The sequence below is a fragment of the Hippoglossus stenolepis genome, chromosome 5 (assembly GCF_022539355.2).
Source record: "Hippoglossus stenolepis isolate QCI-W04-F060 chromosome 5, HSTE1.2, whole genome shotgun sequence".
NCBI lineage: Eukaryota > Metazoa > Chordata > Actinopteri > Pleuronectiformes > Pleuronectidae > Hippoglossus > Hippoglossus stenolepis.
The window spans coordinates 9,051,422-9,078,273 of record NC_061487.1 but is presented as its reverse complement, the minus strand read 5'-3'; the positions used below and the strand labels follow the sequence as shown (position 1 = coordinate 9,078,273).

Here is a 26,852-nt window from a genome sequence, read left to right as displayed (position 1 = left end):
CTTTTGAATTTGAATGAAAGATCCATTAGTAAATAACTACTGTATGGATCATCAGGAAATGCACCACAGATCAATCCTAATTTTTTTTTTTGTATCACCTGACTTGTTATCTAAGGCCAACATTGAGTTACATTCAAATTCTTAACTTTTTGTACAAATGACAAAAACCTTAAGGCATTTTCCATATGAAGCTAAAGTGAGTGAATATAATATTTTATCAGCAACAACATACAAACTGCAAGTAATTAAATCGCACTCTCCTCTCCTAATAATTGCTTTACTTCAACACTTTGCTGAACAGATATAGTTCATGATTCTTTTTCCTCATGACCTTTAGTCTAGGAAAAGTTAAGAAGTCAAGAGAAAACTCCTGCAACATTAACTCGTACTGTAGCCTACTTTGTTGATCCTTTCATAAATGATTAATTTTCAAGGCCCAAAGGCTCAATGTTAATGTTTGCATTCACCGTATTACAATGAGTGAGGAAGAAGAAAAAGGAGAGAAGCCACACATACAGACAGAGAAGTGTCATAACAGTATATAGATGTATCTGCATGGACGATATATTGTGTGTGTATTTGTGTGTGTTTGTCGTCTTCCTCTTGTTCAGATGTACTTGAAAGTAAATACTGTAACAAGAACACTGACTCCACTATTTTATTCTGCTGCCTGCCCCCTTACATTTTTAATCGAGACACTCATCGCTCTTTCAATACACAACATCTTTGATGATGAGATGCTCTTTGATGGCAAGTGAATTTCATTTGCGTCTAAAAGCTTGCAAAGCATTCAGTTCAAGTCGATCACCACATTCGTGACTTCTAGGCAATTATGCAAAATGGTAAACATTGGCCCAACTTCTAAATAATTTAACAACCGAAAACATGCTGCTCCAATGTTTATGAAATTCGTTTTGTGTTTACAGAGTGATCATGTTGAAATGTTCCATGGCATTGCGCGAGGATAAAAGGCCATGTTTGAATCAACTAATTGTATGATACTGAAATGGGTGCTCTGGATCACACGATGACTCAGGTCAGACAATGGACTCCACCCTGAGTCACTGCTGCTGCACACGAGCCAAATGAAACACATCTGCAAAGTATTTAGAGACGTAAAAGTCATTTTGTTGGCCTGATTTTGGCATATACTCGCTTTTTAGCTTGAATTGAGTTAAATGAAGTAAACTGTAACCTAAATTCTGCATATGACATTGACACGCTGTAGAGAGGTTTGCAGTGTACTCAGTTTGGATGTGGTGGGGCTGTGCTAACTTTAGAGAGAGTTCAGTTTTAGGAGAGAATATTAAGCTATCACACTGCAAACTGCCATTTGTTTGAATACATAACCAGTAATGGAGAAAAGTGAAATAATTGCAGGCCTTTATTTTGTTTGTGTGTGGCAGTTTAATGGACACTCAAGGATTTTTTTCTACTGATTTATTTTACATATTGTTTTTTGTTTTCATTGACTTCTTTACATTTTTTCAGTAAAATGTGGTCTTTATTTCATTTAGCACTGTGTCTCCATCATTCCTATGTTAACTGCACCTTGGAATGGCTTCGATGCAGCATGATAGAGTAGTTAGGTAGGTAAATAAAAAATAATGTTTCATTCCAGAAGTCAAACTGAACATTTGTGTCAGTGTAACACTTTACGTTGGTCGCTGCAGAGCTCCAACCAGCGGTGGTTAATATGTAAACTGTGCAGCAGTTGGGGTGAAGATGCCCATAGGAACATTGGCCCCTGATAAGCAAGCTGGGCGGCTGCTGTGTCACTCGTCATTCAAGAGGACAATTTCCGTGACTTGCAGACACCACTGACGGCTCTTGAATAGTTGTGATGAAGTAGATGTTCGCGCTCGGTTGTGTATTTTCACCGATAACTCAGCTGGACATAGAACAGAGAAGGACTTTGGTCTGTAGTTCTGGACATCAAGATTTCTTTGCTGAAAATGGATGCTGGTGCTGGGAAAAGGCTCCTCCATGTGGACATCCATATCAATGAGCTTGAACCTTGGAGAGGAATCCTGGAGCTTCTCAGCAGACTCCGTCCTCATTGGAAGGCACAGGACATTCAGATGAAGGTAAGTCAATGTTTGTTTCTCCAAATGTATGTGTAACCTGGCATTTATTGAATCTGTCATTCATTTTTACGAAAACATCAAGTTTGTAAGTTTCTGTTTGTAAAATCTTCGCCGGTTGGTTGTTCAAGAGTTGAAGAACATTAACTTAATTTTTTTTAATAGAAGGGTCCTGGAATATGTTTTTCAGTTTCTTTTATATAGCAGATAGGACGTTAGACTTAGCAGAGGTATGCGGTATGCTAAATAATTAATGGAATTGACTACTTTCATTTTGATACTGTATCTTAGTGTGAAATAAATGCCAGCATTCGTACATCTGCAGCCATTCTGCCTAAAGTTTGTTGATGTGCACGCTGTTGTTGAAGTTGTGTCTCAATCATGAAGACACTGAATTCAAATTACAAGTCAAAATTACAAGTCAGAGGCTGATGAGTATGGGCTTTCCCAATGGGCTCCTCATATTTACAGTTTAAACAATATGACAGAATTATTTAGGAGTCCATCTATCTATCTATCTATCTATCTATCTATCTATCTATCTATCTATCTATCAAACTATCTATCTATCTATCTATCTATCTATCTATCTATCTATCTATCTATCTATCTATCTATCTATCTATCTATCTATCTATCTATCTATCTACCTATCTATCTATCTATCTATCTATCTATCTATCTATCTATCTATCTATCTATCTATCTATCTATCTATCTATCTATCTATCTATCTATCTATCTATCTATCTATCTATCTATCTATCTATCTATCTATCTATCTATCTATCTATCTATCTATCTATCTATCTATATATTAAAATTACAATTCAAAATTACAAGTCAGAGGCTGATGAGTATGGGCTTTCCCAATGGGCTCCTCATATTTACAGTTTAAACAATATGACAGAATTATTTAGGAGTCCATCTATCTATCTATCTATCTATCTATCTATCTATCTATCTATCTATCTATCTATCTATCTATCTATCTATCTATCTATCTATCTATCTATCTATCTATCTATCTATCTATCTATCTATCTATCTATCTATCTATCTATCTATATATATTGATTTATGTTTTCAGTAGAAACCACTGGGATGATTGGGTTGGGAGATGAGAGCCATTGGTGTAGAAATCAGAAGATATTGTGAGACACACTGACAAAGCTGTGGCCTCAGATTACAGATAGCTGGAATTGTTCTGTGTTGAAAACTCCTAACAACTGATGTTCTTGGTTAAATACAAATAAAATGTAACATTTAGTTTTAGAAATAGAAAACCCATCTAATGTCTCATATCCTACATAAGGTTGCACTTAATGAAAAGAACCTTTGAACATTGTACAAAAGCAGAAAACCCAAGGTAAGTTCTTTTTTCTTTTCTTTTTTAAACCCTGGAAACAGATGTGTAGATGTTGTCAGAGCATCTGTTCAGAACAGAATATTCCCATTCTGGTCCCATGTGCAAACACAAGGTCCAATCTTTCAGAGAAATTGGGTTTATGTTTGTTAGGTGAAAGCACATTGGACGGGTGACCTCTCAATCTACACCAGGTCCAGTAATGTACACAAAGGAGTAGATGTTTCCCTTCAGCCCTCGTGTCGCAGCAGCCTCTTTAATGATGTATTGTGTTCATCTGATTGGAATATGCAGGGGGAGGACAGACACGTCCTCCTGCTGTGCCTGTGCTTTTAAATCTTAGTTCTTTCTTTCAAATTACACTCTCTAATGGCTTGTATTCATATTTCAGGATCAAAGACAGAATCAAATGACTTTATTGATCCCCGGGGGGGACATTGTGTAATATTCAGAGATTTCACTGTTCTTGTTTTTCAATGCGTTGCCATAACACACATTGTAATACAAACAAAGACACAATTTATCAAACTCTGGGCAATGTCACTTTATAATTTTGAGTGTTTCATACACTACATTGGAGGCATTGTCAAAGATGATACCTACTTAAAATATAAACATTTTTTAGAGAGATTTAAATAATAACATTTACATTTGTTTTACATTATTTATAAATGTTTATAAATACAGTCAAATGAAATTATTTTTCCTGTAAATATATACAATAGCTCCAAATCGTAGACAAAAATGATTTTAATAAAATTGTCAAAGCTGGTGGAAAGGATCAAAGGGGCCCTTCTAGCCTCGACATTCATTCTTGGGCCTGTTTGTTCATTTTCCATCTAGATGAAAACCTTTTGTCTGCAGGTCCGATCTGAGGCTCAGAAAATGCCTCTGAGACTGTGGCAGAGAATCAGAGACTTAGAGAAACCACTGAAAGACAACAAATGTGTGACAAGGCTTTGGCAGGCAAACAGTGGTCAATGTGGGAGTGTTGTGTACACACACGGAGCAGTGTGCTAGAAGTGTGATCTTTAAAGACAAAAAACAAGTTGAGGCAGCAGCTCGAGCTGGATGTTATTATCATACTGTATGAGTATATCTGTGCATATGATTCTGTTTTTATGCGTACCAGTTTAATCAGAATTTATATATTACTGCTTGTTTTTTGCTTCAGGTTGGAGGAAAGAAGAATCATTTCAATAATAAAGGAGATCCAAACGTGTTATTCTGTATGTATTTCATGTTGTTTTGTTCTGAAATTTAAATATATATAAAATCTTGTCTGGTAATACAAATGAATCTGGGTTTTGGTTGATTTACTTGCTTGTTAAAACCTTCTATCACAAAATGTTGTATTATGTGCCCTGTAGATTTTAACTTCCCATTAAGTACAATGCAAACTGCACAACAGCAGCTTTATCATATACCAGTCCAACAAGTATTCTTGTGCTTTATTACATTGTGCAAGCCTTTATGTGTGACAGGTGTTTCGATATTTCAGATTAAAGTGATAATCTCTTTCCATTTTTTGTTCAGAAATATGCAGCGTGTGAATTCCTGAGGTGATGGTACTTTGTATGCGTATTGTTATGTTACTTTTCACTCTTGGACATTTGGAAACGATATGATGATAATATAATAATACTACCTTAATATTTCTTACAAAACTGCTAATCCTCCCTCTCTGGTGGACATTGCATTTTGCATACTTGCAAAATTAAGGATAAAATGTGTTCTTATGCTAAGTACACTATTCAAGTCCTTTTTTTAAATGATCTCTAGGTCTCTGTTGCTTTTCTTGTTCTTTTTGGATGGCAGCTTGGTGAAAAAGTTGAAGTAATGAGTCATAACAGTGATACATGAGTGGCCTGTTAAAGGATATTGTACCAAAAGCTTTTAATTCCTGAAACTAAACATATGGCATTTGTTCACTTGTTCATTTATTCATCGTATAAAGCTCCATGTTTATTGTGATTGTCCCAGATTGTTATGGATAAACAGTAACTGAAACCGTGTTTTTAGGAGAGTGACTCATTATACTTTACAAAGTAATTACATTCACTGCCTGTCATATAAACTACATATAGAAGAGTTAGTGATGTAATTTTATTGTCCACATGACAGTGAAGACCTCCCCCTTTGTTACAAGAGGTTGTATTTTCACTGAACCGTAAAAATACACATAAACACCACTTTACAATGTTTTCTATAAATCAGCATCGTGTTAAGTGTTCTGGTTGCTTTGTTACATCTACAGTTTGTTGAAAAGTATGCCATATTATAAGAAATTTGTTTGTTTTGTTCCAAAATAAGAGTTTCTTTATATCATTAAGTTTGACTTTCCTTATTTCCAGACGTTCACAGGGGGCATCACCAACCAGCTGATCGGCTGCCACGTGGGCTCTTTTCAGGAGCCCGGTTGTGTTCTGGTGCGACTCTACGGCAGAATGACGGAGCTCTATGTGAACCGAAACAAGGAGGTGGAGATGTTTCAGGTCTTCCACGCCCACGGATGTGGTCCGCAGATCTACTGCAGCTTCCAGAACGGCATCTGCTACGAGTTTGTCAGAGGAACGGTCCTGGATGATGAGCTGCTCCGACAACCCTCCATTTACAGGTCTCTGCCAGGAAACCCTCAACATTTACATTTATTTCTTTTGCGAAGTTGATTTGGTCAGAAACGATGTGCTGAGATTGTATGTGCTCTTACAGGGTTACAGTCCTGCAGCATGTTCATGCAGCAATATGGTGGCCATTGTCCAGTGCAACAAGTTGAGATTAAAAGGAAAACAGGGTGAAATAAAATACAGACATATAATCTATTATTTATCCATAATTCATTGTTGTCAAAATCAAATCAAACTTATATTTAAGAGAAGTGAAAATATGAAGATATCACTTACTCTGCACATATTGCATATTATTATATAATTTTCAAAGTGTTCAAAGTTCAACAGGTTTATTGATAATGATGTGAAACCTTGAACATTTGTTTTGTAAGAAAACAGCAAGAGGTCATTGTTGGGTGTGTGTGTGTGTGTGTGTGTGTGTGTGTGTGTGTGTGTGTGTGTGTGTGTGTGTGTGTGTGTGTTGGGCATTTCAATTGTGCTGATGCAGGTGTTTTTCTTGATTATTTCCGTTGACTTATGTTTTGTGTTGAGCTATGTTGTTTACCCATGGCCCCTGTTTCATTCATCATTCTGATGATAACAGGCCAGCATCATTATTCTCACCACAGGCCAGTAGGACACAACACAGTCTACCAAGGCTGATGAGCCGGGGCCATGACAGACATCAATCACCTTGCTTTGCCTGATACCCTCTGTGGGGAATACCCAGAAAACTTGATGTCACGACTAAGATGCCTAAAGAATGAGCACTCAAGTGGTCAAAAGGTCACAAATTCAGCATAGCCTTTTTTTTTTTTCGGAAAGAAGAACAAGATAAGAGTGCTAAATGGAAAGGGAGTTGTGTGTCTACTCTGATAATGATTGTTTGTGCAATAACAGCATCAGCCCGGCTCATCTGAGAAAATGTTTTCCCTCTGCAGATTGATAGCAGCAGAGGTGGGGAGAATCCACTCTATCCAGCCAAAATGTGGTGTGTCTGTTGAACCTCTGCTCTGGACAAAAGTGTCCCACTTTCTCACACTGGTGCAGAGCAGTATCAACAGCAGCCCAGCGGAGCAGCGCTGCACAAAAAGGTACAGATCATCACAGAATTGTCTCAATGTACTCGTATTTAAAACATATAAATTTAAGTTTGGATAATTGATTCGTTTTTAGTGATTTTCTTGGATTATATCAGCAAACAGTTTTTTATTGATATACAATTTACCATTGCTCTAGAATTAACTAGTTTATTATGTCAGATTCGATGAAAGCAAGACAGTGACAGTGTTTATGATTGGCAGCAAAAACCAAGAAGAGTTACAGCCAACTGACCATTTGCCAAACCCATCCATTCAAAGGCTATCGCCCGATCTCGCCGTAGCAGCTAAAACCAAGCAGGGCAGGTCTGTCAAGTAGTGGATTTGTCCACACGCTGAACTTGTGTGAGAAATCAAAACGTTTTGTGGAGGTGGTGCAAATAAGCTCGAACCATTACCATGTCTAACTAACAAGCTTAATACAAACTGTAGCGTTACTTCCAAGGACTACGAACACATGACTAAGTACCTCTATCAGTTTCTTAATAACTACCCTCATACATGCTGCTGCTTCTTTCTTTGGTGCAATTACGGCTTACAAAGCTTCTTTTTCGTTGTTATGCAGATGACACCCAACTAGACCTGGCATTAACACTGGAGGACCACAGTCTTGACACAGTTTGTTTTGCACACAAAAGACAGAACTCTTAGCCAATCAATCCCTCAATAGCGCAATATAAACATCGAAGTTACCTCTTGATCACTCACCCCAACCAAGGTGACTAGAAACCTGCTTAATGTTTAATTAAACTAACTTGTTTAATAACTTGCTATCCTTTTCTGACCATGTTGCATCTCTCTTCCAGACGGGCAACATTGTACTATACAATGTAAGACACATTAGTCCTTACTTGACTCAGTAGGCTGTCATATTCTTGGTACAGGCCATGGTTATCACCCGCCTCGACTACTGATATGTCCCACTGGCAAGCTTCCCTTCATACAAAGCGAAATCCATGAATGTACCGAAAAATTGGCGGCACATCTGGTCTCCAATTGGCCTAAACTGTCACATGTTACTCCTGTAGTCACCAACCTCCACTGACTCAAATCAAACGATGCCCAATGAGCTAGCAAATGCTATCAACACAGGGGCGCCCCTCTCTTGAAAACTTTCTAAACACTTCCAATACCATACCATACAAAACTAGCACTTTTTAGCCTGGTCTTACACACGTTGTCGTATTAAACATATTTAGCATTCCGTGCTTGCCTCAAGTTATTTCTACACTATCATCATCTTTTGAAACATTCTCCTCTTCCACTTTACTATGTGTCTCACTCTCCTCCAATATTAGCTCCAAGGCCCTCTGAGCAGAGAATCCTTTGCTCATATTGCTGGTGGAGGATTGTAGCTCAAGTGACCTACGTACCTGTGCTGAGTTATTCATCTGTTTTGTCCCCTTCTGAAGTGCAAGTGTGAGGGATGCTGTGCAATAGAGAGAGAGTAAAAATTCGACAGCGTTTTGGAATAACTGTGTAAAGATGGAAAAAGAAACAGGAGGGGAGGGGAAAGTGGAAGCAGTTGACTTCTCTGTGCCTGCATTGTGACAATGTGGCAGGTGTGTCTGACCCACTTTCAATGGGCTGTTTGAGGGTTAAGACTTTCTTTAAGGGTTAGGATTAGAATAAGGTGTAGGTTAGGGTTAGGCATATAGTTGTGATGGTTAAGTTTAGGGTTCGGGAAGGCACGATGCCAATGTGCCTATGCCAGTGAGTGTATGTGATCCTGTGTGTCCACATCTCTATGTGGGTCAAATTGACCTCCACCTTGTATTAAGGGGATACATATGTGAGGAAATTGTCACAAGCTTTTCACGTTCTTCAAAGAAATTAAGCCAAGGCAATGAAGTTTCAGGTTTTAAAAATGTATCCTTGTAAAACTGTTATTTTCTTTTAGTACTAAGATACAGGTGAGTTTCGCCTGAGCAGCCTCTAAGGGTTAAACAAATACCTATCGAGGTGTTGTTGCAAGGCTACCTCAGTGGTATTTTTGAAGTCATCACTATGATAGAAACCAGCCACATTTTCCACATTTTTATCTTTTAGGCCACAGCACTTCCACATATCATTTTCTCACATGCCAAAGGCAAATTTCTCAAACCTGCCCACAGTGCTCCTGTCCACCCATTTATTGTCTTACAAGTAACTGGACAGTCTGTGCTCAAGTTGTTGGCACATTCACCTCTCTCACCGTTTCGATGGAGGCTGTCTGCGAGCTGTCATTGGTCAGAGGGATGAGGCGGGGGAGTGGCCTTTGTGGCAATGACATTGCATTATCCCTGACAGGGGTCACGGGGTGAGAGGTGAGAGGGCCCTCCAGACACTACAAAGAAACAGACGCTTGGCCACAAGCTTCCTGCAGAGCTCTCCCTTATCGGTCAAACGTTCAACCTTGTTTACGTTTGCAGAGAAGAGGTCGGAAGTCGACCCAAACCAAAGCAGGAGTATCCGAGTTGCTGTTTTAAAGAACTGGTGTTTCTCCCTTGAATTTTAGCAAGTGGGTAAAGCAATTTGTTTCAGACTGAGTCATCCATAAAGAGAGCCAATGTGGAGGAAATGATCTGTTATGATAAGAAGTTTCCTGGATTCAGAAAGACAAAAGCCCCACAAAGATCTAAGAGAACACGAGGGTGACTCAACTTCTTGGTCAATGGAAGACAAGAAACAGGCAGATATGTTAGTTCCCAGGCAATATATTCTGCTGCATCTGCTTTCTTATCTGCTTCATTTTTGAGCACTATTTTATTTGTTTTTGTGTTTGGATGTTATTCAGGGGTGCTTTTAGTAAATGCAACCTGCAGTTACCTCAAGTTGTGCGAAATAGTCTCAATAGTCAACTTCACCAAACATTTCAACCAAAAATGTTCAGTTCAACATCACGAACAATCTTAAACACTTAAATATTTGATCTCTGTATCAAAAACGAAAGGAGCACAGAAAATAATGAGCAATTAGCCTTCCAAATGAAGAAACAGGAAATTCATTTTATTTACCACGTTTCCATTTAACTGATTCTCAAGATTTATCTTCAAACAAAACTTTCCAACAAAAATAACAAGTCATTTTTTGTTGCATATCGCACGGCAATGGCAACAAGTGTGTGTATTATTCAGAGACGTTATGTAGGAGGAAAACTCAAATATGCATCTGCAAGAGCAAACTGCACCAGATTCAGAGGCCCAATAGATGGTGCTATACTGTGAGACATTTGTGTGACTCAGTGGGTTGGTTGACACAGTCCGCTGCTGCTGAAACACAGAGAGACGTGCAGAGGAACTCAAAACGATCTGGAAAATATTATCTATTCGGTTATGAATAATAGTAAAGAGCATGAGAAAAGTATGATAAAGATTGAGGAATGCTACAGCGAGATGTTTTTAGATTTAAGATTCAAGATAAGAGATTTTAGAGGTTTATTTATGGTTACAGCGTATACTGTAGGTCTATGATGTGTGTGTTTGCACATTCATTGGCCTCTTGAGTCTGCATTTGTGTGACATGACCACACACACACACTCACACACACCGAGGCACATTATAGAGGACATTACATTGACTTACATCAATTTCCTGTAGTTTATGCTAACCCCAAGCATAACTAATTAAACCTAACCCGTACCCCAACCTTTACTTACACCTAAGCTTTAACTGATAAATACTGACACACACAGATAGAGAGAGAGAGAGAGAGAGAGAGAGAGAGAGAGAGAGAGAGAGAGAGAGAGAGGGTAAGAAGTACGGACAGAAAAGACCAAGAATGGGGTAAAACAAGCAAAAGGCTTTTTAAACAGGCATCAGAGAAACTTTTGTACCCGAGCATGTGTGAGTGCTGCTATGAATGTGATCTTCAGAGGAAATGGTAAAAGAAAGGCTGAGCGAGAGCAGGAAGAGGCTGCACCTGCAGAGGAGGTCTTCAGCTCTTAAGCCACCCGCTGTGCTAAAAGAGAGAGACAGATAGAGAGAGGAAGAGAGAGATGGGGGAAAGAGGGAGCGAAAGAGGCTCCAGCAGCTGCGAGGTTTCGAAGGGAGAGAGAGAGAGATAGAGAGAGGGAGCACAGTAGAAGTCAGAGATGGGAGAGAAAAGAAAGAAAAGCAATGGAAAGCAAGAGTGCAACCTCTTCTTCTTCCTCCAAAGGCCCCCTGCCATGTCTCCCGTTTACACTCCCAGGACTCGTGTAAAACCACAGAAAGGAAAGAAAAGTCAGCAGAGCTCGGCTGGTGTTTGAAATCATATGTAAATAAGGCACATTGATAATGAAGCGCCAGAGGAGGATATTCCACTAATTACCTTACAGAGACTTGACAGGGAGCAGGAGGCGAATGTACTTGATGCAGTATGCTCCATGAAAAGGACAGAAAAAGAGAGAGGAAAAAGATCTGATGGCAAGACGACCATTTAAAGTCAATGGAAGTCTTTCATTTGGCTTTTGAGGGTTTCTATGATAAAGTCAGTTTTTTAAGTTAGAAAAATGAATGGGTTGAAAAGGAATCAGAGTTATTCACCGTTAGACTAAGTGTTTTAATTCATATCAGAGAGGAGGCTGGTAAATTATGCGTGTCAGAGCGGGTCGCTTTCAAAATTTCGTAGGTGAGAAGATGTGAGTCAAAAAAAATCTGAAATTTGGAATTAAATCTTGTTGTGTTTTAATCATTCATTGGCTAGTAGAGTAAAATAACAGTTGCAGTAAATGTAACAAAAATGATTAAAACACGAGCAGGAACCACGATATTAAAAAATAAAATAAAAATCTGCTTCAGTCAAGTTTATCTCATTGTCTGGATCCCAACCTGATTTCATTTAATTAGTCTCCCCTCAATCTGTCTACCCACAGAAAGGAAGAGAGGATGAGTGAATGACGTGGAGGAAGATGATAAACATAAATGACTTGTTGCAGATGTGTAGGAGGAGGAGGCTGCGTAGCCTCGGTGGCACGACTATAAACAAGACTCAGCTCCTCTGCTTTTATTGTGCATTCCTAACAGGCCTCACTAAATTACGTCTGCTGGTGTGTATAATACCGGAGCGTCTCTTTGTTCCCATTTGAATAAATAGGCAGTGTTTAAATTAGTCTACCCTCTTGTCGTGGCCTGATGACTAGAAAGAGAAACACGAAAATTAATTAGGAGTGGAATAGTTATGCAGCGTTTCTACCGCGTGCATTTTGCACTGATGTCCAAGGGCATTAGCGCCTTCTTTGATACATCAAGTAATCAACAGAGCGCAAACAAGGCCTAACCTTACAAGGGTCCCTGAACCGCTTCAGTTTACAAATATCTTCAGAGAAGAAAAGTGAGGAGTTTATCTTTATCGCTCCCTCCTCCAACTGTGCCATAACATTTACTTTCACCACTTTTTCCCTCAAATAGATTTATTTTAGGGTGGAACAGCTCCTACATTTGACAGAGTATTAGAGCCACTTAAAGGGTAAAAATATCAGAGATTTCGAGAATAAAGACATAATAATATGAGAATAAAGACCTGTATGAAAGCCTCACCGTCAGCCAAACATTTCCTTCTCCACAAAAGCTGCAATTTCCTCTAAATCTGTGTGCTTCTATCTTCAGGACAGACTCAGTTACTTACACAATCTTTCCAAAGTTATGATAGTAACTTCTTTTCTTGTAAATTTACGACATCTAATTTTCAAAATCTCAGATATATTTTTTTCCCTTTAAGTGGCCTTATTGCTCAATCGTTTCTAAGTGCAGGTGAGTCACAGCATTTCAGTGGAAATTCTCACTTAGGTGGAAACTTCTAAAGTGAAAGCATAATGACAGGAGTGGACAATGACGCAGAGAATTTTCAAAAGGTTTTTCTAGTTACTTTACTTATTCTTTCAATCATGTATTTTTTAGCTTAGTTGACATTAAGTTTGATTGAGAATAAAACTATCTTTGCCAATAAGAACTGTTTCAATAAAATATGTAAGAACTTGTATATTACTTCAGAGTTTCCATTTCGAGATAATGTGTAAATGTTGCTCTTTTTTCACTCCAATTCATAATTACCTGTCAACCACAGTTACTGATTAGTTTGCTGATCACACTTTACTTACACTAATCAGCTCATAAAATAGGAAATATTGTTGCAGGTTAAACGTTCCAACAGTACACAGTGTAGTGTCGATAAAATTAAAACATCCAACACTGTAACACTGTAACAATCATGGGGCCATTTGCCTGCAATAGTGTTTAATTTTGAAACTTAAAATCGCCAACATTCAACTGGTAACAATGTAACATTTTGAATCCAGGATTTTTACCTGTGGAATTCTTTATATGAAAAGAGTGCGCATCGATCAAAATGTAAAATGTCGGTAGGCATCCTGTAGTGAAGGAAAATATGTAACTTGCAAGATCATCTTACTCTGTTACCTCCACCACTATCCACTGTAAAATAAACCACCAGGGTTGCAAGGGAAGAAAAGCTAGATACACAATTATGCAGGGGTGTATTTTTAAATGTTTTTTATTTAAAAATACACCTTATATTTGCTTAATTTATTTTTTCCTTCATTGTTAAGTTAAAAAAAAATCTACCAATGAAGCTGCACTTTTTTTAGAAGTGAAGAATACTGACTGATTGTATTGGATACACTGTGTCAAATATTCCACTTAAACTACCTCTTTGTTTAAGTGCATCTCACAGTGTATGTGTTTGCCTCTGGGATTCAAAGCATGACACGTGGCTGATTTGATAATCGTGAATGTGCTGAGTTCCCTTCAGGGACTTTCAGGTGTTGAACCTCGGTGGCCGATCTCGCCCACTGCCTTTTGCAGCTGTGAATCAAATACTCTGCTCATTCATGAAACATTGTCCACAAGATATGGTATCTTACAGTTCTTTGGCTCGAGGAGAGATACCCAGCTTGGACACTCTGTCAGTGGAGATGGAGTCGTTGAAGAGACACCTCTCGCAGATCGACTCGCCAACTGTCCTCTGCCACAACGACCTTCTGACCAAAAACATAATATACAACAAGAATGAGGGTGAGGAACAGCTCCGCACATCAGCGACAGTGGAGAGGGTTCTGGATAGAATACTGAAATGAACTGATATTATGTGGACATGCAGCAGATATTCATCAATCAGAATAAAATTAGGTGAATACAGTCAAGAGTAAAAGACTGTCTCATTCAACGCTCTAAAATTGTAGCTGGAAAAAATATTAAAGTGAGTGAATGTATCTCTTTTCATCAGTTTGAAATAATGAAGTTCAGTTTTCATATCACTTCCCTTTATTTTACACACAGAAGAAAAACCTTTGCATCACTGAAAATGATGTGTTTTATCACATTTGTTCCCCCTCATTTGTAGCTCCTTTTTTATTATGCTTTTATTTTCCTCTCTCATTTTCTCAAGAGAGTCCACGGTGACTCACGCTCAAAAGAGATTCCTTTGGCCCCTGTTCTTTCAAGAAAAGGAGTCAGCTTTCCCTGAGATGTGTTTGTCATGATGTCGTGCTAACAGCTGCTGATTTCCCTCTCCTCCTCCATCAGGAATGGTGAAATTCATCGACTACGAGTACGCAGATTACAACTACCAGGCCTTCGATATTGGCAATCACTTCAACGAATTTGCCGGTAGGTGTGTGCTGTGGTTGTGGCGGTTCAATTCTCTGGGAAACATTTATCGAGGAACAGAACATGTAAGATTGGCTAATGCCGTGGATGCTGTGTATTCTGTTTGAGTTTGTGCTCTCGCTTAAACTATTACATCATTTTATCTTTATTTGTAGTGTGAATCCTGTCCTTCTTGACAAATATTATTTTTATTCTGTATGTACACCTGGGGATAAAAGTGACATTGATGCATCAGCTGTGTCACACTAACGCTCCACACTATCAATTTGAACATTTGTGAAATAATCATTTATATTATAAGTTTTCATGCCAACGCTTGCCATCTTCAAATGATTGCAACGGAAGTCATATCTGAGAGTAAGCTGTGCCGTACAGACTTGGTCCGACCTCGGAGAATGAGGCATGATACTGACTGAGTTAATCCTCGTGTGCAAACATGTCAATCTGTGGGTTTCGAGAACTCCTGTGTCCCGGTGAAGGATGCTGTGCCTCCTAATTGAAAACAAATCTTACGAAACTGAAGAGACATGTTTCTGTTGTTCAGGAACAGACACATATTGTCCATGGAATGTTGTTTTGGAATTTTCCGCATATTTTAATTAATTTTAATTAAATTTAGAGTTATCCTCACATGCGAGAGGAAATGCTTGTAACTGAAGAAAGGTCTATCTTAAGCAAACCTATGCTGATGCCAAATTATCTCTGGAATAAGACAAATACAAATATTCATAAATGGGGACTTTTTCTGTAACACAAGTATCTATTTTTTATTTTCTTAATGAAGGGACAATACAGCTATATAATTATTTTACTACTTATACTTAATTAAAATCTTGCTGGTTACACTAAGATTTTAAAATCAGGTTTCAACTGAAAGTGCACATGTCAATTCTCACACTTCTTACTCTCTGCTTCTGGCTAAAATGTAAAAAGGAAATATAGTTATTTTAGTGTAGAGTCTTTATTCAAGTAAAAGTAGCAATAACACATTTTAAGATTACTTTGTCCGGCATTATAAATTAAATTTACACTTTAATATACAATTTAAATTAAATGCATGGAAATGTCCCAGTGAGTGTAATACATTATCAGTGTAATTGCTGTTGCAATTGGTCAATGTTGAACTAATGTTGAACTAATGTTGAACTAATTCAACCATAACACATACTGTTGAGTAGTTCTCATAACAATGCATATTATATAAGTAAACTCTTCATTTTAAAGTAATGAGGTACCGTAGCAGAATAAAAAGGAAATACTTACTGCAATAATAACACTCAATTAGATTCAGTTAGATTCTCATTTTTCTCTCATTTGACCAAAGTATTGTGAAGGTATAATCACCAGCTGTTAGTTATTTCTACCAGAATGAGAAGGAATGAAGATTAAATAATCATGCCCATGTTTTACTTTTCATTTGCACCACATCAATCTCAAGATTCATAGTGTGCTGTATAAATATTATAATATAAATATAACATAAATCTATATTAACATAGACCATTTACCATGAGTTAAATGTGCTCAGTTGAAGTTCAGCTTTTTTGTGTTCAGCAATGTTTGTGTTTCAAATTAAAGAATTGTTCTCTATTTGACTGAAAAGAGGATCTCTGTGGCTAATCTTAAAAAATCACAGTTTTTTTTGGGGGGGGGAGGCTTTGTGTTGTTTTTTTTAAAGTTTACATTGGAAAAATTCTTTTAAAATATGTATGTGTGTGTTTGTTGTGTGTTGAAGGTGTGAATGACGTCAACTACAGCCTGTATCCGAGCCGGGAGCTGCAGAGGGACTGGCTGATGGCCTATCTGGAGAGTTACAAGCAGAGCACAGGGCGTGAGGTCACTGTTACCAAGGCAGAAGTTACACAGCTTTACATCCACGTCTGCAAATTCTCATTGGTAAGTGTCTGCTCCCGTCGACTCTGTTGAAATGCTAATGTGTGTCATTATGCAGCACCTCGGCAGTTTGTAGCGACAAATCTCTAAACAGTTATTTCCCTTTTTTAAGTTTTGCTCTCGGATGGCCTCAAATATCTCTGTATTATGAGATTAGAGTGCACATTTCAACTATATCCATATGTGTGCAGACCTCTGTAACGTAATGACACCTCACCATCATATTTGAACAATTTACTTTTCCAGCAAATAAAAAAAAAAGAAGGCTCCTCAAAGGGAAACCGATCCACAGCTGACACACCGCTGCTCCGAGTCTGGTGGGCTCCATCTGACGTGATTACAAACTGCCGTAGGGGAAAAGTGAAAGACAGCAGCCAAAATTATTTTTTCTCATTACCACAATTTTCATTCTTTGGTGGCTCAAGTGGTGCCAAGCGATCCGTCTAAAAAGTGCTTCCATAACTCAACACAATATGTAGAATTGTCCGACCAATTTGGGGCTGGTGTGAATGTCTCTTGAAATAGCCAAGAAATGATGAGGAAGCATATTACTTTTTAAAATAACCCGTGCCTCGGCCAGACAGAGAGGGAGAAGTGAGAAACGGGGGGGAAAGAAATACGGCCCTGGAATGGAGGGAGAGAAGCGATAACATCACGCTGATTGAAGTCAGATTTTCTATGACAAACCGAGGAGGACCCAAGGGATGTTTGGGGAATTGATCACTGACGGTTAACAAGCCAAGTTTCCAGCTCCACTCGTTTTGACGAGCCGTGTGTCAAAAGGAGGGATACTGAGCCGGTTAATTGAGAAAATCATAGGGTGTATTTTTCATGGTTTCAATCTGGAACGTTTCTGTTTAAAAATAATCATGTATAACTTAATTTCGCCCAATAAATGTTGAGTTAATGTAAAATTATATACTATGTCCTCTGCACGTCCAGAGACAAAAGAAACTAAATACCCAAGGTCCCTTTTATTGTTTCTCTTCTCATCTTATGATAATACCAAATATTATGATGACTTGAAAACAGTTTTTAGAATCAATTAAATGTTTCTCTTTTTTAGTTAAAATGCCAAAAATGTACTGGCTCCAGCCTCTCAAATGAAATATTTGGTTTTCTATGACGGTAAATTAAATGCCTGTAGGTTTTCAACAGATTTCCCTATGAAAATAAAGCAATGTGAAGACGGCTCCTGGAAACTGATGAACATTTTTCACTCTTTTCTGACATTGACAAAGATCAAACAATAAATCAAGTGGATTTTCTGATTAATTGCTTCTGAAAATAATTGCTATTGCAGCCTGTGTTTCTTTTACGCAGCGAAAGTCGTGTCCGTGCAGTATTTGACAGTTAATTTGCTCCACATACGAGATCTCACTAGATTTGAACATTTTTCTCATCACATTTGGTGAGAGCAGATTTAGTTCATTCTGTTTAACCGACATTGATCATTTTTAAACCAGCCGTAATTATTAATTCCATCTGTTGTCTTTTTTAGGTTTTTATGTGTTTTTTGTGATCATTCTTTTATGAATTTGATTAAATGTAATTTTATCCTTTTGTGTCCCTTTGGTGTCACTATGTAATTGCTCGTAATAATCAAACTACATTGAATTCACGCAGTAGTTCCGTCTCGGTAGATGATAAAACACGTGAATGGTGAAAACTGAGTAGCCAAGGAAACCAGTGAGCTCTGAGGGAAGCTGTGTGGCTCCGCTGTGCGGCATTGACAAAGCCTGGCCAGATGCCAACACTTAAATCCTGGGTGAACTGTGCCAAGACACCGAGGGGTCTTTACCACTCATCCTGTCTTCCGCAGGGATCCCCTGTGATGTTCGGGCTACGGCCTAGGGCTCTGTGATGTCACTCTCCCCACACGTCTCTCATCCTCGTTTTTCTCAATGGCTCCCTGTCACCGACGGCCTCTGCTTAGTGTTAGACTAATGCTCTCTTAATGGAGAGTAGTTATTAATCATAATAGAAACACGCTCAATCTCTCTCTCCAGCTAAAGACAGAGATTAGAGATGAAAATCTGCCAGGGAGGGGAAGAAAGCCAAGGGGAAACCGCACATCGTTCTTCAAATATTTCATTCCACCCTTTATTTGATTATCAAATAAAAATGTGATTATATCACTGGGCCGCAAAACAGAGGCCTGTCTGGATCTTATTAGGACTCGCTATTAGTGGTCCTACCATGAAGATTTACAATAAGGGTGGAGAACAACAACAATTTATGGAGGCATGGAAGTCCGCAAGCCTAAGTGAGCAAAGCCATTAAGGAGGGAACCATTCAATGCGGAGGTTTGTCATTCTGACGGAGCAGCATGCGTCTGGAAGCAGCAGCTATCACACAACAACTGGAGGTCACTGGAGTGTGGCTTCACAGTTCTGGTCTGTAGCACAGAGAATTGTACCAAAACATGACAGATATAAGTGAAACCACACAGCACCTGTGATATTTACCTAAAAGAAAATTAGACACCGCGAGAGAAAAAATCTTCCCTAGAAATTCTCATAAGTGTGCCACAGCGTATATACCACCAACGCAAGCCAGATGTTACCACTTTAAACACATTCCAGTCCCATACTGCATGTACTTAATAATTCTGTCATTTAATTAGATGGCTCCTGTTCAGTTTGTGTGAGCGAGCACCTGCCCTGCTGAAGTGTTCTTGAGCAAGATGCAGACATGTGACCCTGCTGTGACCTCCCTGCAGGGGGTCAAGAAGAAATGGGTTTCTCAAGATTAGATTAAAAGGGTGCCTGAGAATTGCAACATCGTTACATTGTGATGTTTAATGCAGTGGTGGGATGGAACAAAGTACATTTCCATAGTCACGGTACTTAAGTAAATTTTTATCTGAACAAGTAGATTCAGTTTAGGTACTTCTCACTTTTACTCAACTGCATATATGAGCAAATAGTTTGTCTATTTATAAATAGTAAATGTGTGAGCACTTCCTACACCACTGGCTTTATGTTATGGCTGTAGTTAATGAACCACAATAATGTAAAAAAAAACAAATGCAGAATAAAGTACTTCACTTAGAAGGCAAGCAAAAACATTCACACATGTAACTTGTGTTGGGCTATCTGTCTGTTTCTGTAGTGCTCTGTGTAATTCTTTTCTTTCAAATCAGTACTTCCATGTATTATTCTGCCACTTTGACAGTGACAAAAGCCGACGTGAGGTTCACTGCTACAGATTATAGCAAGCACGTTTTCTTTTTTGATGATTGACAACAGCCACCTCGACAACATGCTGTCAGAGCCAGTCAGCAGTACTGATGTGGTGCTCTGATGTTTTCTATCTCCTCCTTCAGGCATCCAACTTCTTCTGGGGTCTCTGGGCCATCCTGCAGTCACACTTCTCCTCTATCGACTTTGACTTCCAAAGGTTTGTACTCCTCACGCCAGCAACTTAAAGCTCCCTTGAAACATGCGCGTGTGTCTGGTTGAAACTTTGCATTAACTCTGTTGTATGGTTGATAATTATTCCTGCTTAATGCTGCACAAAACAAACGGGTAACAAACTGTCAGTATATAAATCAACATCCTCCTGACATGAAGCACCACCTTCACATTAACACCACCTCAACAACTGTTAAATGTAGAAACACATGAAACCACCATGAAAGTTATGACCCCAGAATCTCATTGGACCAACTTATTGCAGGATGCCATAATCATACATCACTCAATGCGCACAAATGGAAAAATGCATCCTGCAGACGCTCTCAGTATTTTAATACAATGTTTAGAAAAACAGGAGCTTCAAATAATTGGTTGGCAGAGAAATTCCAATAAAAGGTCGAGAACTTGAGCCCAACTGAACTCGAGTGTGGATATATTTCATTTTTTTCCAGCCGTGATTTAAGAATGTGTGTATCCAGAATTTGGCGTAAAACAGGCAGCATCAGCAGACGTCTTCTACTCCTCTTGTCACGGCTAAATGCAGACAAAATATTTACACATGAAATTCTCTTTCCTCACTCTTAAACCACACATCGTGGAAAGATGAAAGGCCGAGCTTTCACAAAGACTTTCAGAAAAAAAGCATTTTCTTTTATTTCTAAGTGTATCATGATGGTTATCTTTAAACAAGTCCAGGAGACATTCCTCACTACCAGCAACCAGACAATAAAGTTCAGGAGGGCAAAAAGTTTCCCCTCCACCCCTTCTTTTTCTCCCTTTCTCCCTTCTCTGTGCGCCCCACACCCGCCACAGTTGTGATGGTGATCATAATCACTATTGACATACGGCACCCTCCCCTCTGTGTGGCTTTCTCTGCCCACTTGTTAGATCAGCGACAGGGCCCCCGCCTCATTTCGATCTGGACCTCGGAGGAAATGTGATCCAGAGGGGTGCCGAGGCACAGAGGCACTATTGTTCCTGTGCCGCCGGTCCTCCCTTACATATACGTCTCTCATCCCTGGCTGAGGCCACGTTCGCCTGCTAGACGTCTGCTCCCCTAAGCTGCTGGCTGAGGTTGTCCTAAAGTGCACGGCGAGGGTCGGGTTACGCTTCTTTAACTGGAGGGTTAAACTATGAAATGAGCTCTTAGAGCACCAGCACCGATGGGGAAGCAGACCTAACTTTTGAAGGTATCGCTACCCTGCCAACCTCCTTAATAGAACACTCATGCTTTATGCCATTTGAACAACCCACCATCAAAGCAAAACAGACTGTTTCCATCTGCATCATTCTTTGCGGCATGGACGATCAAAAATCTTTTTTGTTTCTTGATTGTTCGTGTTGCAAATGGTGACTTACCATAGCCGACAGATTCCAAAACATCTTGCTCTTCTTGTTTAACTTCCTAAATGAACAAATGTGTTTTGCTCAGCTGATTGTTGCTGGCGAGTTACTGAACATTGAATGCACAACGTTAAAGTCTCCTTACTGCCTGCTGCTGCTAGGAATGATGTTGAGAGCATTAGGATTGAACTGTAAAACCAAAACAACAAGCTGAAGGAGGCTAAAAGGTTTGTGCAGAGTCAGGTAACAAGTATCTGTTGGAAAATCACTGCAGGAGGCCTCCTTCATTCATTTAATGTAATTACAAAATAATGGCTTTAACTGCATTTACTTGTTAGGACTACAAGCTTTCCCTGAGCTTATCCATGTACTTTTATTTCCCTTATCTGCTGAAAAAAAACCACACAACGCTGCTGCCTTATGCTTTTGTGATAAACAAGTTCTGTTGAGGAAAGAGATAAAAAGTTAGAGTGAGACTCTCTCTCTCTCTCTGTGTGTGTGTGTGTGTGTGTGTGTGTGTGTGTGTGTGTGTGTGTGTGTGTGTGTGTGTGTGTGTGTGTGTTTCCTCCCACTGTTATCCCCCTGAGCCAAATATCCGCCGCCTTCCCAACAAGTGACAGGCGTCGCCCAGACCTTGTGCTTTAACCAGGGCCAGATGTAGATGTGACAATAGGGAGCCACAAGGGGAATGCACAACCCGCCCTCCCTCCACCGTCCGTATTTACTTTCCTTGTATGATTTTATTCATGTGTTGAAAGTGTCTGCGAGTCAGCGGTTTAGATTTGTGGACGTGTTGGCAAGGCGAGCCGTTATTCGACAAAGACATTATTATGAGGAAATGAACGAGGAGGAGGCCCACTGTTTGGAATAGCCTCACTGCAAAATTGGGGGAATCGTGCACAAAAGCACATTGTGAAACGGAATACCTGTATGGAAGGGAGTTCATTTTCCCCTACTCCTGCTAAATACAAAAACATCTCAGTTTCATCTCTGATGAGGATAAACGTAAAGCACGCCAGTTTTAGGTGTCGACCTCAATAAAAACACGGTTGAATGGGATTGTCTGTGAAGGTCGCTGTCCTTTTAAATGGTTATACTCAAGTATAATTTCACTTAAGCAGGGTGTAGATGTGACAGTTAATTAGATCAACAGAACAAAAGGCTTTGACCAATGATTTTTTATGGGGGTTTTCTTTTCTAGATAAGCTGACACTGAAACTCTTTTCACTTTACCAGAGTGAATGTCCATTTAATGAGTTTTATATTCATCACGTGGTATTTCATTGTTTTTCATCCTGCTAGTGTAACAATTATTAGTCACTATAATTAATGTGAGAGAGGGCAGGTCATTTTGTGTTTTGTTCAAAAGTCCAATATTTTTAATAAATTTCTTACTGAGGAGCTGGAGAGAAACAGATCATAACTTATTTTAAAGATAAAAACTTATATTGAATAGAATAATAGTGAATAGTGAGTTTGTTTCACATCAAATTTCTCAATGAGACTCTGTATTTTGATGTCTATCTGCAAACCAACACCTCAGTAGAAAAGACATTTTCCGTCTGTTCTTTACAGGATCTGCCACAAATCTCACAAGGTTTTTAATCCCATGTTTAAATCGGACAAAGTTACCGAGAAATCAAGTTTGAGAATGATTACAGGGACAAACCAGGCCATCTCTTAAAAATCTCAAACCTCAATAAGGGGTTTTGGCTCTTTTAACATTGTGTTCATCCTAAGTCTGATCCAATATTTATTTAAATGTGGATTTAATGTGTCTTGAACAATCCAATAAAAAAAATTACAACTACTACATTTTAAAAAATCGAATCTATTCCCAAGTTTCTTCATCAAAATACAGAACGCACTGGTTTAAAATTTAATTATTAATTAAAAAAAGAAAGAAGTAAAGCAAATATTTGTATTTTGTCAATCTGGATATCAGACATTGTGTCAGCGTTGTAGAAGAGTGCGCTGCAACAGGGGGCTGATGTGGACGGAACACACACACAGACAGGATCAGCATTTGATTGAGTTTATTTTAGTAGATACTGGTTCTTCCAGTCTTTTGACTAATAATAAGAGACTGAAAATCGTCGTGGAGAAAAGTGATGTTCTTAGCAGAACACTTGCAGTGAACCCTCCTCAGCGACGGCCCAACAGGTGCTGCTTTTGTCCAGTCAGGACTCAGCTGTCAATCATCCACTGCAGCACAAGGTTTACTTAGAATCACGACTGTCCAGAGAAAACACGTATCTCAGTTTGCCAAGCCACAATGAGCGAGGTGAAAACTGTGTGCTGGTTCTGCACGGCTACCACCAGGGATTTTTACCCCTCTAAAATGTTCTCAACATGTGTAACTGAATAAAAACAAAATTTCTAGGGGACTGGGATGAAGGGAGACACACACTGTACAACATATCTCTATCAACATGACCCGTAAGTGAAGAAAGCACAAGAAAGGAACGACTCCTTAGAGAAACTGCATACAGCAGACAAGAGAAGCCAGACTCTGACACAATAATTAGAGAGCAGTTTTACCCAGAGACACAGGTGAGGAACAGAGTGATGGAACACAAGTAGCTAAATGGCATGTGTCTGAATTATATTTTTTGTCTCACTGAGCAATAAGTGAGAGAAAACGGATTCTGCATTGAGGAGTTCAATGAAAGCACTGATTAAAGGACAAACTCCTCTCTGTACCTCCATTTTCTGTGCTTTTGAAACTTCACTTAATTTCAAAGGGTAGAGTATAATAGCCAAGGGCAACAGCATACTCAGACATCAGATTTATTGAAGCATTAATAATATGGTTGGGAAAAAAAATACAAAATCACATTTTTTTTGCAGTTAAGCTCTGAAATGCGCTGAGGCTTTGGCAGAGCAGTCAGACACACGTGCTTTATTTAAGAGCGAGTTGATGCTATGTTTTTCAGGTTTTGCGAACAACAAACACAGCAGCACCTTGTGCTGTGAGCTGGGACTCCTGTGTGACCTGTGGAGAACACTAGAAAAACCCATCAAGGCTCAATGAATGTTCTGAAAGCTGTTAGTTGCAAGATGAGGCTGTCAGAGAGATTTTCAACTAGTGCAACAAACATGAAATACACATTAAATTTATTCTACCCATTTAACATTTAGTATTTCAATATGTTTCATATGTGTGAAGTATTGAGACACATGTGATCATGCATTTTAAAGTTCCAAGAAAGATCAATTTACTTAAATTCTAATGTTGTTGTATGTATTGAATGTTATTGCAATATTGTGTGGATTGCATTTGATAATGGACATTATTTTATATGGTGTATCAAATTAAATATAAAGGAATGTTTCTTGATACACATTATTCTTGCCATTTGATTGACTCATATTTTTGTTGTATAAAGTAACAAGCTAGTAATTACTATGAGAGTGTAAAGTATAATAAATAAGACACTTAAAATGGTGCCTTCTTTAGGACCGATTACTTTTGTGGATGTCGCAATATTTACAAAGTGCAAATGTGGAGGATGATCATGTTCTCTCATCACGTTCTTCTGTCCTCTGCTGTCCTGCCAGATATGCCACGGCACGACTCACCTTCTACTTTGAGAAGAAAGAGGAATATTTTGGACTGACAGCGAGCTAGGAACGGAAACCAGAGGCACCAGTACATTTCAGCATTACCTTTTCTGTTAATCCAAGGGTAGATTTCATTGATGTGAACCCCGTCCATCTTTGATGCATTGTACAATATCCACTGCAGAATGAAAAGGCGCAGACTGAGCTTATAAAAGTGCTCCCCATTGTTTGTTGTTTCAGGCTGCAGCGTGACTTAATATGTTTTGCTATCATTGTGATTTTTAAAATATTTGTTTACCACAGTCGGTATACCAATAAGGATATTTGGCAAATTGAGATGAAGCTCACGCCAGACACACATTAATTGTTCCCACATTTAGTCGGATCGCACAAAGCCACACATACTGATCCTGATCATAAAACCAATGACAGGGTTATTTTCTGCCTTGTTCGGTGCCTGTGACAATTCTGATGGAAAACAAGTTTTCATTTAATTGAATTTCTATTTTAGTTCTGTCTCTGTCCTAACAAATTGTTATGAGGCTGTTTTGTTGGTACCTCATGAGATGATCATTAAGCACGCAATAAATTGTACATTTTGAAATCTTTTACAAATGTATCAACCATTATTCAAAAGAGTGTTTAAAAAACAGTGTTTGACTAGTTTAAGCTGGTGTGTATATAATGGTGTGTATATAAATCGTCTAAGCAGTTTGTTTTAAATTTCATAAGGTGACTGGAGGCAGCCTAGCATGTCGTGTTTGTTCTCTGTGGACTGTTAGTGGGTCCAACAGCAGCAACAGCTGGAGACTCTTTGAGCCAAACAGAAACCAAAGCTATCTTTAACGTTTTTCAGTCTGATTGAACAGTTATTGATTCACGTTAGCTTGAGTTTATAGAGCTTGTTTTTTCAAGTTAAATTAATTTACTAACTTTGACGTATAAGAAGACCTTGAACTAATTCTTTAAGTTGAGTTAATTGAGAAACCAGATACAGAGGATTTACAGTGCAGGAAGCCTGTTATATGGCAAATACTTAGACTTGGGGTTTGGGTTATTGCAGGAATAGTACAGGAATCTTTTATAATATTAGTGATGGCACCAGTAAGGTTCATTTAGGTTTTTTAAAAGAGCGGGCATGTATAACGGGCCCCCAAACTGAAAAAACATTCAGCTCAGTGTGTAACTGAAAGGCTAATGATTGGGTCATGCATCTATAATGGCTGGAAAGGTTTTGCATGTTTAGACTGATGGCAGAGGAGGCTGGACTGTGTGTGTTCCTGAATCCCCTCGATTGTCTGGTTTTCACCTAAGAGGAACTCACATGTCAATGCTTCGTTACACTCATTCATCTATTTACATTTCTCTTATCTGTGCAGTGTGCTAACATAGCATGACAAATTAAAGAAAATGTCAGTTGCTCCAGGCAGTATATGGCTGACAGTAGCTTCTGCGAACTGAAAGCTGGAACAATATGTGTAGCCTACACGAGACATCAACTCCAAGGCCAAGTGTGTAAGTGTTGATATTTTACTCAAGTATGAAACTAAGTGTGATAAATAAACTGACGACTTAAATACTGTGTCACAATATATGCTTCTTATTTTTCCAATATAGAATTAAAAAACAAGACTTTTATGAATTCAAGTGCTCATCATTTGAAACAATGACAAAGTGGACACTGCAACATAACTCTTTTTCCTCTTCTTCAGACCTACGTCAAATTGAGCGATTACAGATTAATAAAAGGACATTAAAAGACAGAAGTGAGCATGATACATCAGCATCATCATGACGTCACGTGACATCACAATCCCCTACATTTTCACAATTAGTATCTAGTCTGACAAAGCCAGGTAAAGTGAGGCATTTCCTACATGCACTGG

General features: G+C 38.8%; 1 protein-coding gene across 1 annotated transcript; it reads left to right on the top strand.

Annotated features, from left to right (window-relative positions):
- Positions 1-1,719: 1,719 nt before the first annotated feature.
- zgc:113516 (uncharacterized protein LOC541449 homolog) lies at positions 1,720-26,543 on the top strand. Its single transcript, XM_035155893.2, has 8 exons — positions 1,720-2,087; positions 5,805-6,067; positions 7,001-7,153; positions 14,004-14,152; positions 14,663-14,746; positions 16,482-16,642; positions 19,968-20,041; positions 24,964-26,543. Exons 1-8 carry the CDS (start codon positions 1,956-1,958, stop codon positions 25,031-25,033), a joined length of 1,086 nt encoding a protein of 361 aa, XP_035011784.1. The 5' UTR covers positions 1,720-1,955; the 3' UTR covers positions 25,034-26,543.
- The last annotated feature ends 309 nt before the right edge of the window (positions 26,544-26,852 follow it).